The following is a 13,396-nucleotide window of genomic DNA, read 5'->3' on the forward strand; positions in this document are numbered from 1 at the left end:
AACCACTGTTTTCAAATAGCAAATAAAAGGAAATGGATTTTTTTTTTGTATGAAGGGATATCATTGTTCCGTATTTGTTACGGCTTGTGTATTTTGAAGGGCATATCCCTAAACAGTTTGTTTCTGACGGTGAGTTTCTTCCTTGAAGATATGTAGGCTATTTTTACCTGCCTAAATCAAATATGAAATAAAAAAATATCCCTTCATGTGCTACTTTTTGAGTAAGACGAGATCGAAATTTCAGATCTTTGCTCGAAATTCGGATTTGGAGACGTATTTTTCCTCCTGACAGAAATGCACAACTTTTTTGTTTTAAAAGATAAAAACAAGCTGTTTATTTATAAATTATTTATAAGTCCTCTTTTACATATCTATCAAATATATTTATTTAATATTTTGTTTACAAATAACTTAAATTTATCAAATGTTCAGGAACAATCTATTTTAAATTATCCATTTTTGGTTGCCAGTGACAAATATTTCATGAGTGTTCAGGAACAAATAAGCAATAAATCCAACAGGGAGGGATTGTGCCTGTTATTCATATGATGAAGTTATTAATTTTAAATTAGTTTAATTGGGGTATGGAGCTGGCATTTGTCAGTAACTGCTAGCTTTATATATAGTAGTCCTTTGTTAATTTATTATAATGGTCATTTTAATTTTTTTCTTTTGTTTCCTTTTCTGACATGGGACTTGGATTTATTTTAAAGTGCGTTTAACTGTGTGTATTTCTGTGTGTTTGATTTTTGGAAAGATTAGAACTTGTTCTAAATCTTTACTTAGGCACCGGCCTCCCTAACAACAGGACAGGTTAGCTACTGTTACTAAATGTATTCACACTGAAATATAGTTCCCTATGGTTTTATGTATGTGCACATAATACACATATAAACTGAAAAAAACCTGGGTATATTATTGGAGCAGTTCATTCAAGAATGTATGTCATTAAGGTGTGTTGATTTGCAGGCTTTTTAAAAACATTTTGATTAGGTAACTGGGTATTATTTCAACTAATATGATTGACAACTGTCATTATCACTAAACAATCAGAGACAATGTGGACCTTTCATTACAATGCCCCACCTCCTAAACTGCCAATCAAATTGACCAAATTACCTATCAACCTCAGTCTTATATAATTAAACAGACCACTTAATACACATGTAATTGTTAATACACAAGTATTTGACCTCATAATTGAATACACAAATGTATATATTAGATGTTTGATATTTATAAGGATGATAGATTTATTTATTGCCAATTACTTTTAATCTACATTACATAAAGTGATTCTGTAAAATATATCTGAAAGATAAATGACTAATGGATTAACAAGATCTTAAAAACAATGAAATATGAATATAAATATGAATAAATAAAAGGTATTTAAGTAAGGCCTATAATTTACTTGATAAATTTCCAATAATCATCTGTTAGTAATTAATCAACAATTAAATTAGTACACTTTTTTTTTCATCAGGAATTGGCTTGAAACAGTTTAAAACTTTTAAAACTTTTAATTATAACAAACCATTGTTTATTAGTTTATTTCCCGTCAATCATTATGTCTATTTTAGTCATTTGAATTTTTATTAGAAGTGAATATATATTTTTGCAATCAAGAAAGAATCCACATTTCATTAAGACTAGAACACACCCGCGAAATCGCGGGGAAATAGAGCGTATGTAAACTGTAAAAAAAAATATACTGACTGAAGAATTTCAGGAGAGGTATCAAAAGTCAAAGGTACTTAGTGACTGGGCACATTTTTTTTTGCCTTCCACCTATTTTCCAAATACCCCGATTTTTATACCTTCTGTTTTTGTAACAAAAACAGTTATTCATAGTAAATAAATGTATGTAAGTATACAGAAATATATCCGCAGTGACCGCCGTTGATATTAATCCATAAGCGGATCCCAAGGGGGGGGGGGGGTTGGCTGGGACCCTGCCCCCATTTCGTTGAAAAAAAATTGTTGATTATATGGGAAATCACTGAAGCATGAGAGGAACGCCCCCCCCCCCCCCCCCCCCCCGTTTAGATCAGTCAGCGCCCCCTCCCTCATGTTCTGGATCTGCCACTGTAAACTAATTGATAGTAAATAGCAAATATTATTCATTTTCGTTTTCCTACCTAAATAACCCAAACTGAAACACGTTAAGCAAGGATGATACATGCTAGAACTCAAAATGATAGCACAAAGCAAATTTATATACTTTATTCATAGTCTTTGTATGTTCAAAGTACAGAAAAACACAAACCGGAAGACTAATCTGACTTAAAGTTTTGTCCAATGACGGGAAAATATCCGGACGCATTCTTTTTCGTTTTTATCCCAAAATAACCCAAACTGAATGATCATAAGAATGGATGACAAATGCGACTATACATGTTACCTATAGGACACAGAGGCATGATGATTAATTTATTGTGGAAGGAGGAGAAGCGACACCCAAAATGAGGTCTTCTCGTTTAATAGTATAGATAAGTTTTTTAATTGGTTTACGTTGAAAAAGTACATTTTCAATGCCCTGTGTTGAAAAATACTTTAAAAATTGATCAAAATGCACTCTAAAACTTTTAATCTTCAATGCCATATAACCTATGTTTCAACTTACAAAATGCCCCAAAAAAACATTTTTCAATTTTTTTTGTTCACAGTTTAAAGTTTTAAGCTGTTGGTCCAGATTTATGTCTTACACGGATAGTTAGTAACATTTACCAGAAGAATTTTTGCATTTTTTGTTATTTTGAAACATGTTCAGAACCGGCAACATAATTTCGATAAGATATAAACTTCAGTTTAAATAAAATTGTGCAAATTAAGAGACCCATATTATTTAATTTGAGCTCATTTTATCCTCATACTGGAAAAGCAAGTTTCCTTCTAAAGACCTGCTGTAAATGCAATATTCAGCAATAGTGCTTTATAAATGTTCATTTTCCCCCACCATACTTTAATATGAAATAATTCAAACTACTCTTCTAATCTTTCCATGAGTGATTTCCATCACTTTGATTCTACATTGGCAAGATGTATACACATGGAAAAAAGTATTGCAACACCAAATTGAAATTGAAATTAAAAAAACACTTTTTATTTTTTTGTGATATAATTTGGTAAAATAGAACTAATTAAACATTATTTAAGTATCACCTGAGTTTAATCAATAAATATCGACTCGATAACTTTTTATCTGCACATGCAGCTACTGTACCCGTAAACAGCAAAACAGATGTTTTCATCCTCATTGTTTTCAACACTTTAAATAACCAAGTTTTTAAAGTTATGTGATTGACACCTTGTAATGGGTCCTCGACAACACTAAACTGCAGCAAGATGGCAGATTATCAGCATGAGAGAAGCAGGGATGTTGCTGAAACAACTGCACGTATTTTTGGTCATCACCATTCCACTATAAGTCGTTTTGAGAATAAAAATAAGGCACTAAACGATGTTAAAGACCTTCCGAGATAAAGAAGACCACCTATACCATTTGCTAGGGAAAATCAAGCATAATGAAGGTTGGTCAGAAGGAAACCCATTGCATACAATACAATCCTAAAAAGAGAGTGGTGGGCATACAGGAGCCTTTTAACAAGAACTGTTCGAGATCGACTCATCGCTACTGGTTATCGTGCGATAAGACCATTTCGGAGACCTTTGCTTACGAACAGACACAGTTTTCCGTATCCAATGTAGTGCAGAGCTCGCTAAAGTTGAAAATTAACATCGTGGAGGAAGATCCATTGTTCCAATGGAATTCGGTTCATCTTCCTTGGACGGATCGTAGCCCGGATTTGAACCATATCGAGCATATATGGGACACTATTGGGCGGAACGTGCGCGAAAGGACACCCCAGTTCAAACACATCATGAAATAAACAATGCCCTTCATCAGAAATGGTTGCTGCTACCTTAGCATCAAATTAGTCGATTTTTGGCAGGAATCAGAAAACGTTTAGATGCGGTTATCCGTTTGAATGGAGGCTGCGCACAAAGTACTAATTCTTTGGCGTATAACGATTAAACATCATGTGAACAGTCATCTGAAGATTAATTTTGAAATGTCTGACATTGTAAAGTTCGACTACAGTAAAAGTTGTAAAATGCATTTTTTTGTACAAAAAACACTTCATTTTGTTATTAAAATTGTGGTTATATAAATAATTTGTTTTCAAACATTTTTTGTTCGTTTCAATGCCAATGTTATCATAAACTATGTTTTAATAATATTATACAAATATTTTATTATATTTCATCAAGAAAAAGAGGCTGATTTTTCAAATTTTAAAAAATCAAGGTGTTGCAATACTTTTTTCCATTTGTATATATAGGGGAAGGGTTGTGATCTCATTGAACATGTTTATCCCGGCGCGTTTGTGCGTCTGTCTCAATTTAGGAGCCTCTGATCTTATAAGTTTTGTATAATTTTAATTTTAGTTCATTGTTATATTTCGGAGTTAAGTTAGTATGACGTGTATTATCACTGAACCATCACTGAACCATTACTGAAGCCGGGTCGTGTTCAATACCGTAGCAGCGCTATGTAGCTGCTATCAATATCTACGCAACCCTGTACACTGTTTTCAATTAGGGGCCTGCTAAAGCCCGCCTAGCACACCGTTCATTGTGACACCATAAATTAAGTATTCCTTCCGTATCATTACTTGGAACTGAAATCAATCATAAAAGCCAATATATTATCGTCACGCAATCAATAAAAACAAAACAAAGAGTTAAAGTTGCATGCGGCTGTAGTGCTTTTCTGGATCTACCTTCATCAGGAACGTCAAACAGGCGAATAATACTATTTTGCCTACTGCGAGTAGGTTCACTGTTACCTCTAAAGTTTTGGCACTGGGAACACCAAATAGCTGTTATTTTTTTATTATTAATTTTTTTTTTTTTTTTATCTCAAACGCTATCTTTCTATCAAATATTTAAATCAATTTATTTAATGCCGGTTTAAATAGATTTGACTCTTTTTATAATAGATGCACAAGCTTAAAATATCAAGATACTGTTATCCCAGGTGATATCTATGTTTTTTTTTAAACCCGACTTCTTCTTTTAATTGTTTATTTTGTTTTATATATTTCGAGCTGTTTATTCCAAACTAAGAATCAGAGCAGTGTTTACAGGTACCCCTCTTTTCGCCCCTTTTCTATTTTTGATATTTTAATCAAAAATCTAAAAAATCAAACTTTCAAAAAGTGAAATAATCAAAATTGCACGTTATGTTTAGTATTTTAAAAGTTTGATCAAATTTCTAAACTATCAAATTTATAAACGATATTTACAATTTTAATATTTTGATTATTTGGTGAAAATTTCAAAATTTCAAAACTTTTACACAATTTGGAATTTTGATATTTTGAAACTTTGATCAAAATTCCAAAAATCTAAAATTTTAAAACTTTTTAAAACTTTGAATTGATAAGTGTTACACGGACCCTTTTCAAAGTATCGATTCTTATTCAATGTTTTACTAAAATCATCAATCCAAAGACCCATCGAAGCAATATCTGACACACATTTAATAACACTTTTAGATTTTTAACCGGATTTTTGTGACAAAAATGTCGGTTATTGATTTGGGGATGTACGGCGGGCGGCCGGCAATCAAATGTTGTCCGTGCATTAACTCATGAACCGTTCAACTAAAGCTTTTAAAATTTTAATATGTTGTTACTGACAACTAAATGAAGGTCAAGCTCAATAATGGCGACTTTGACATTTACCGTTCAGGAGTTATGGTTCTTGAAAGATTGAAAAATAGTTTTTCCAGTCGTGTCCGTGCATTTATACATGAACTGTTCTACCAAAGCTTTCCAAATTTTAATATGTTGTTACTGATGACAAAATGGAGGTCAAGTTCAATAATGACGATTTTGACTTTTACCGTTCAGGAGTTATGGTTCTTGAAAGATTGAAAAATGGTGTTTCCAGTCGTGTCCGTGCATATTCTCATGAACCATTCAACCAAAGCTTTTGAAATTTTTATATGTTGTTACTGATGACAAAATAGAGGTCAAGTTCAATAATGACGATTTTTACTTTTACCGTTCAGGAGTTATGGTTCTTGAAAGATCGTAAAATGGCGTTTCCATTCACTTTATTGCATTTACTCATGAACCATTCAATCTAAGCTTTTCAAATTTTAATATGTTGATACTGATGACAAAATGGAGGTCAAATTTGATATTGACGATTTTCACTTTCACCATTCATCAGTAATGGTTCTTGTGATATTGCCAGGACACAAATAAATGTTAATAAATCCGGTTTGCTGTCGTTGTGACAGCCTCTTGTTGGATAATATTTTTTACTCGCAATAATAACTACTTTAGTATGTACATTAACGTAGCTAATTCAAACAAAGAGCACTGTCCTTTCCTGGATCTTCATATCTATATCTTAATCTGGAAGCTTTAAACTAATTTTTACGATAAGAGACATGATTTTTCATTTCCTATAGTTTAATTATCCATTTTTAGATAGTAACGTTCCCTTGTTACCATCTTACGGTCTCAACGTATTTGATTTTAACGAAAAAAATCTCTGTATAACTGAAAAGTTATTACACCAGGGTTTTAAATATAAAAAATCAGTCCAAACATCTAGATCTTATCATCGGTACAAGAACAATAATATAAGTCAACATGCAGACATCTTATACGTTCAGGTATTTCACATCCAATCTTTAATGTAAATATTCCACACTAAGAACAATAATGTCGTCATTCCTCACAAAAGCTAACACATTCTTTAAGCAGACCTGTTCAGATGGTATTTAGGTAGGATACTATTAACAGGTCATGATAGATGGTATATTTTGTAATTTATGTTGACTCACTCATAGGGTCTTCGCATAGGAAATAAACACATTTATTCTAAAACCTGTTATTGTCATGTTACTGGTTATGTTCTCATATATTCGATGATGGTATACCCATAACGGAATCGAGGGCTTGTGGCAGTACTTGATTTTCATATGATGAAAACATTAACTTTCCATCAGTCTAATCAAGGTCTGGAGCTGGCATAGTCAGTAACTGTTAGTAGTCCTTTGTTTATTTATATATCATTGACATTTTCCTTAATTTCTTCTGTTGACTATTCTAACATCAGAGTCGGACTTATTTTAAGCGGAGTTTTACTGTGCGTATCCCCGAGTGTTTGTTTTTTCTACATTTTCTAACATGTCCAACGCGGCCGCATTTTTGCGCCAGTTCCAAATCAAGAGCCTCGGACTTTAATAAGTCTTGTGTCGATGATTTTTAACAAAAATTAAACAGAAAGAAGATAGACAGACGATGTAAAGAAATGTTGATACATGGTATTTTATGTAAAGTTGCTAATGTGCATTTAAATTCATTCCAATTCAGTACATCAGAAAGAATGTGGATCGGCAATAACAAATAAAAAAACTTAATTGCAAACAAGAGGCGGAGGAGATTATCTCTACTGACTTCGACAATCCATTCAAAATGCTCTCATTATAATATTTCTGAGATCAATGAGGTGACGGACCGACAAAGCTGTTTAACAATATTTTTGCCAGATATAAACAAAACAGAAGGTAAAGTGACATTTGGTAACACATTTTTACGGACGCCATCATGAATTGGTTGACAGTTTTGGAATTACCATTACTCAGATGATATCGGATCTGTTCCTTACGTCGTAACTACAATCACCTCCCCTTTTTAGTGACCTACCTAATTAAACTATATATTTATCGGGTTTGTAATAACATGAACAACACGACGGATGCCACATGTGGAGCAGGATCTGCTTACCCTACCAGCAAAAATATTGATTCGCTTGAAATATTTTCGCTTCTGATACTTAAGAAATTTCTTCTATTAAATTATTTATTTTTGTTGTCGGATGTATAATCAGATTTTTTAAAATAAGGTACCACTATGTACCACAGTTTTTGGGGAAGACGGCATCAAGCCGTCAATCCCTAATGGGATTGACCAGAGTGACATTCCCTCACATCATTCATTTTGTTTTTATAGTGTGGAAAACCCCCCAACAAATCTTACTGAGAATGATGAGATGGGGAGACACAAATGAATAAATTGACTTTAAACACTTTTTTACACATTTCCCTTCTGTTTCTCTCGAAATTATTGTATATTGAGGTCTCCTTTACACTATTTACGTTTCTTTTACAATCCGGAAAAATCAGTATGACGAGATATTCTAAATATTCCAACCTACATTATATTTTATAGTGACGTCATTGTTGGAATGCCACACTTCGCATCAGCAGGGATATCCTTCACTGGTTATTTAAATCATTCTCAAAGATTGTGCACTTATTAAGTATTTGTTAAATTTAAACATAATGATGTTTGCTGTAGATGATTCAAATATCAACATGCAATACTTTAATTTGTAGGTCAACAACTTCCAAAGTAAACAGGAAGTCCGAGGGACTACATGAGATCGGGGAGAGAAACGATCTTTTCACTTTTTTTCCTGTAAAACTCTGTTTTGAGAATCTTCCTCCAATTCAGGAGCACCTCAATTTATGAGCTATCCACTAAAATAAACACTTAAAATGTGACATTTAGTATATGATAAGTAGTCTTCCATTAAAACTAAATTTTGTGTACCAACACAATCATTGTAATTGTAACAAAAAAATTTACAAATGTTGCATTTTGTAGTTTAAACCTATTTATTCATGAAATTTTACAAATATTTCAAAATGTAGGATTTGGAAACAAGCTTCACACAGTTTACATCAATCATATTGTTATTTTTATTAGTACCTGTATCCGTGTGATGAGAGATGTAACTGGGAACTTTATCAATGGAAATTTAAAATTATATAGATTTTTCAGTCCTAACTTTCTTAAGAAAAAAAATTAAAATCTTAAGAGTACTGTCACAAAAAATGGAAAATGGCCCTAGCCTGCAGTGCAGTCGTACACTATTAAGATTTCAAAAATAATTGTAGTTGTTGTTAAATGACAGAATTCAACTAGTTGAATTTTAGATAATTAACTATCAACTTTAATTGAATGTTTAGTTTTAGAAGATGCAGATCTCTTCCATTGGTCTAAATTGAATCCTAAACTAAAGAAACGAAATTACATTAAACAACAATTGATTCCAATAGTGTCAACTTTCCACATGTTCTAGCTGTTCTTATTTTTCATTCTTTATATGGAGACTATCAAAAGATAACCCCCCCCCCCCCACCCCCCCAAAAAAAATGAAATAGAAACAAGGGTCTTTGTTTGTTGCATAGTTTCGGGGGTGCATGTTGTCTTTTGCTATTAATTCGACGCAATTGATGAAATAAATCAATTATATCTAAATAAAGCAAAGTCACAAATATACCGAATTCCCGATTAAAATTAAAAACAGAAAGCCCCTAATCAAATGGCACAATCAAAAGCACAGACACATCAAACTAATGATAACAACTGCAATTCAGTGGTAATCGTTATAATTGTTTGCTGTGTGCCCTAATTATGTTTAAATTATTGTTTCAGGCCAATAGTTTCCTCCTTTGAATTGTTTTATACTTCATTTTGGGGGCTTTTATAGGTTTCTATATGCAGGTGTGGTTTTGCATATTATTGAAGGACTTACGGTGACCTATAATTGTAAACTTCTACGTAATGTGGTGTCTAGTGAAGAGTTATCTCCTCTTACAAAAATCTTTGCGTCGGTGTGGACATGGATTCCTTTAGTGCAAACATTCAATATTGAAATCAACTTCCTTCTATAATTTAAAAAAATATCATATCAATACTTTGACATTACTTCAAAAACAACTAAACGCCGTCAAGTTGAGATTCTTACTTAATCGTTACTAATTACCAGTAAAATATGCCTTCTTGTACATTCCCCACAAGGTCAGTACTCGCTAAAACACAAACATTTAATTAATTCTTTTCGTGTTTACCACTTGGCACATAACAAAGCAATAATGATGTTAATTGTATACAGTCTAAATATTTATGAATACGAAAAGCTTTTATATATACAATAACAATATAATAAACATTCAGAAATCTCATTTAGCAATATTAACAAAACTATATGGATGTACATTAACTTTGGCCGAGGTGCACATGAAATAACTCAAACAGTCTGTCGCACCAAATAACGGATTCCAAGTTGTGGATTAGCATAAAGTAAGTGTAATGTGTTAACTCAATCCCTGTAGACTACCTCAAAACAAATTATGTGCCATTTTTTTTTTATTTGGACGTGTTATCTGATAAACTTTATTGAAATAAAATAGATACATGAAACATTTGTTTACTATGCGCCGATACACTATAAAGGTGAAAGACATGAACAGTGTTGTCTTTTTTATTTACAAATTAAATTCACATTGTCAATGTATATTCAATTTGGTATTTCAAAAGGACAGGTATATAAACAACATATATGTGTAATTAGGAGATGTGATATGAGGAAACCATTAAACGGACTATAAAAATCAGAAGAAAACGTCTGTAATCATCAGATTGATACAAGGCAAACGAAACAATAAAAACAAAAGAAAGAACAACGTGACGAACTATGACTCCTTGCATGTATTAAAAGCTAGCTGAAAACCAATAAAACATCTTGTGTTAGAGACAAAATATGTATCAGTTCAAATCCAATGGGTTTAGTGTATAAAACTTCGTTAATATCTTTAGAATAAGTGATTTGCTTAAAGACACAAAAAAATCATTTCGTCATACAGTAGATCGAGAGGTATGTATTCTTATCGACAACAATTGCGTTCCTTCACTAACAATTAATGTTGTCGTGCAATGTTATGCATTACACGTAATGCATACTCAGTTCAGGTCCTCATTAATTTTTTTAAAATTTTTAAATATTAATAATTTTTACTATTTTTACCGTTAAGGCGGTGATGGTTTTGCTTGAAATACCCCAATTCTCTAATTATACGGCGGACCAACGATACAGCAAATATGAACATATAAGGTTGACTCTTTTTTCACACTGTATAATTCATTGGTAAACTCCTGATTTTCGTCTTCTCAAACGATAAAATTTTGTTTTTAATTTTAGAACGATGAGTTTCTGTTGGCTTCTTCTTGAAGTGTATATATATATAATTGTATGCAGTGGTGTTTCTTTGATTTTAATGACCGTTATCTTAGTATTACCGATAAACTATAATTTCATGAATTTGTTACCCAAATTTACTTAGATCCTTTTCTATATTACTTCATCGTGTTCATGGATTCAAAGATTTGGTTTGTCAGTTTATTACTTTCTGATACACCCTTAAGAATACAAAATATGACATTCAGAGGTTGTAAACATGTATAAATGAAGTAAGTTAACAAAAGGGATACTAAACTAAACGCATTAACCTTAATATATACTGTTACAGCAGAAATGCAATACAAAAATTATTACATTAATAAAATTAATTCAAACTTAATATCGATAAAGGTCAGAGCAGCTAACACAGAATGATCAAGATGATGGTGGAAGCAGATAGAAATCTTTTGTTAGACAATCGTTTATTTCAATTTTGGGTTCCGGTCGTCCTTCAGGGATGATAGCTTCTGTTACCATTATCTCTACCTATACAATACAATTTAAACAACTTAGAAATTAGCAATTTAGACGTTTGTCAATGTTTTTCCAAATTCAAATATTGGCTATTTTTTAAATGCATGATGCATGATCAATTGAAATGCAATACACATTTAATATCAAAGTACAAAAAGATTTCTTAAGTTTGAAACTTTGACATGAGAGAGCATGTGATCTTATTTCTTCATTATTTTAACCACAAAACTTATCCTTGAAAGAAAATCGCAGCAATTGGTCCATTTGAATGCTTGTACCAAGCTAGCAATAAACTTTTATTTCCCATTCGTTTTATCTGTTTGAAATTTTGATTTTGACATTTGATAATGGTCATTCCGTCTAAAATTTCTTTAAGATTCGGTATTTTTGTTATTTTTCGTTTTCAACCCCCACTTAATGGTACACAACCCTTTAAACCGTTTTATATTAAAATTATGTATACATAATATGAATATGTTATATAAGTCAGAAACAAGAAATACCCACATTTATTGTATGTTGAACAATATGAACTGTCCAACCTTTACATACAAGATTGAACCACCCATATATATTTATGCAGAAAAAAATGATGTACCGATGGAAAAAGTAAATAATGAAACTTATTTATAGTCATAGATCCAAGTTAGGTCTCTGCTCTGCATGTTTGTTATATTAGAAACATTATTATTTTATACCATTTTCATCATCTCCTTAAATGTCGTGTAATGGCCAGCCTCACATATCACAGAGAGTAAAGCACCAATTACCCATGATCCCTTGACTATTTCATCACTTCTTCCTAAAATATTGTATATTGTATATTTATGAGTAAACATTGAACAGTATTTCAACATTAAAATAAACAGTGTTTTGTATCTTATTTGTAAATATAAGTTTCTTTTATGTTAGAAAATAAATCCGATAGTCCGAAAAACAACTCTGATACCGACAACAAATACGCAAAAGATGATATCAAAGTGACGGATTTTTTTTTATCGTCAACATAATTATTTAGTTTGTTCAAATTTTTCAGCAGAGAGTCAATATTACAATTGTTACGACTTGTGATCTATAACTTGCCTTCTTGTTTAAAATTCATATGTAACAGTTTTTATTCAGAAAATTCAGTTGCTTATTCATTAATTTGACTTTAGCATATAGGTACAATTTTTGTAACACAATACACCACATTTAAATGAGTGTTAACATCCATTTATCCTTGTGAACTTCAGCACAATGATACGAATCTTCGGTCAAGTTTGTTTAATTCACAAATAAATACTTTTTGAAAACTTGACTTTGACTAGAACTTCTAAAATTGGTTGCATAATGTTCTTTTGTCGAAAGATGTGTGGTGGCTGTTGTAGCTTTGTTATTTTACTAAACTGAATTAATAATCATATACTGAGTCAATGGATTTATGTGTTCATTGTAAATATGCTACCTGTAGGTCAGGTTTTGACTCAGGTACCATTTTAAGCATGATAAATGATTATAGTGTAAACGAATTGAACGTCTGACGTTCTCAGCTGTTAATCTAAGATGAGTTTTATAAATATTAGCCTTACGGTAGACGCTATCAAACCGGACACTTATAGATGGACGGACATGAAAATCAAAGATTTCTCTGTTTCACATGCCTGCAAATTCAACCTGCAAGTGTCCTATTTTCGAGAGAAATGAAATTTTACAAAATGATTCTTTTTTATAAAATGGGGGAGGCGGTCATTCTTTATCAAAATCAAGTATTTGATTATTGGCAGATCAACTTAAACAGGTAAACTAGACAACACTTCCACCGATT

The 13,396-nt window shown here is 31.9% G+C and overlaps 1 protein-coding gene across 1 annotated transcript in view; it reads right to left on the minus strand.

Moving 5' to 3' along the window:
• Window positions 1–11,316: 11,316 nt before the first annotated feature.
• LOC143074397 (uncharacterized) overlaps window positions 11,317–13,396 on the minus strand; it is a 50,296-nt gene continuing 48,216 nt past the window's right edge. The window contains exons 14-15 of the mRNA XM_076249876.1: window positions 12,288–12,391; window positions 11,317–11,601 (exon numbers count right to left, since the gene is read on the minus strand). Of these exons, the coding sequence (XP_076105991.1) occupies window positions 11,491–11,601; window positions 12,288–12,391 (215 nt within the window). The 3' untranslated portion in view covers window positions 11,317–11,490. The remainder of the gene's footprint in view (window positions 11,602–12,287; window positions 12,392–13,396) is intronic.

Source organism: Mytilus galloprovincialis, chromosome 5 (assembly GCF_965363235.1).
Source record: "Mytilus galloprovincialis chromosome 5, xbMytGall1.hap1.1, whole genome shotgun sequence".
In the NCBI taxonomy this organism is placed as follows: Eukaryota; Metazoa; Mollusca; class Bivalvia; order Mytilida; family Mytilidae; genus Mytilus; species Mytilus galloprovincialis.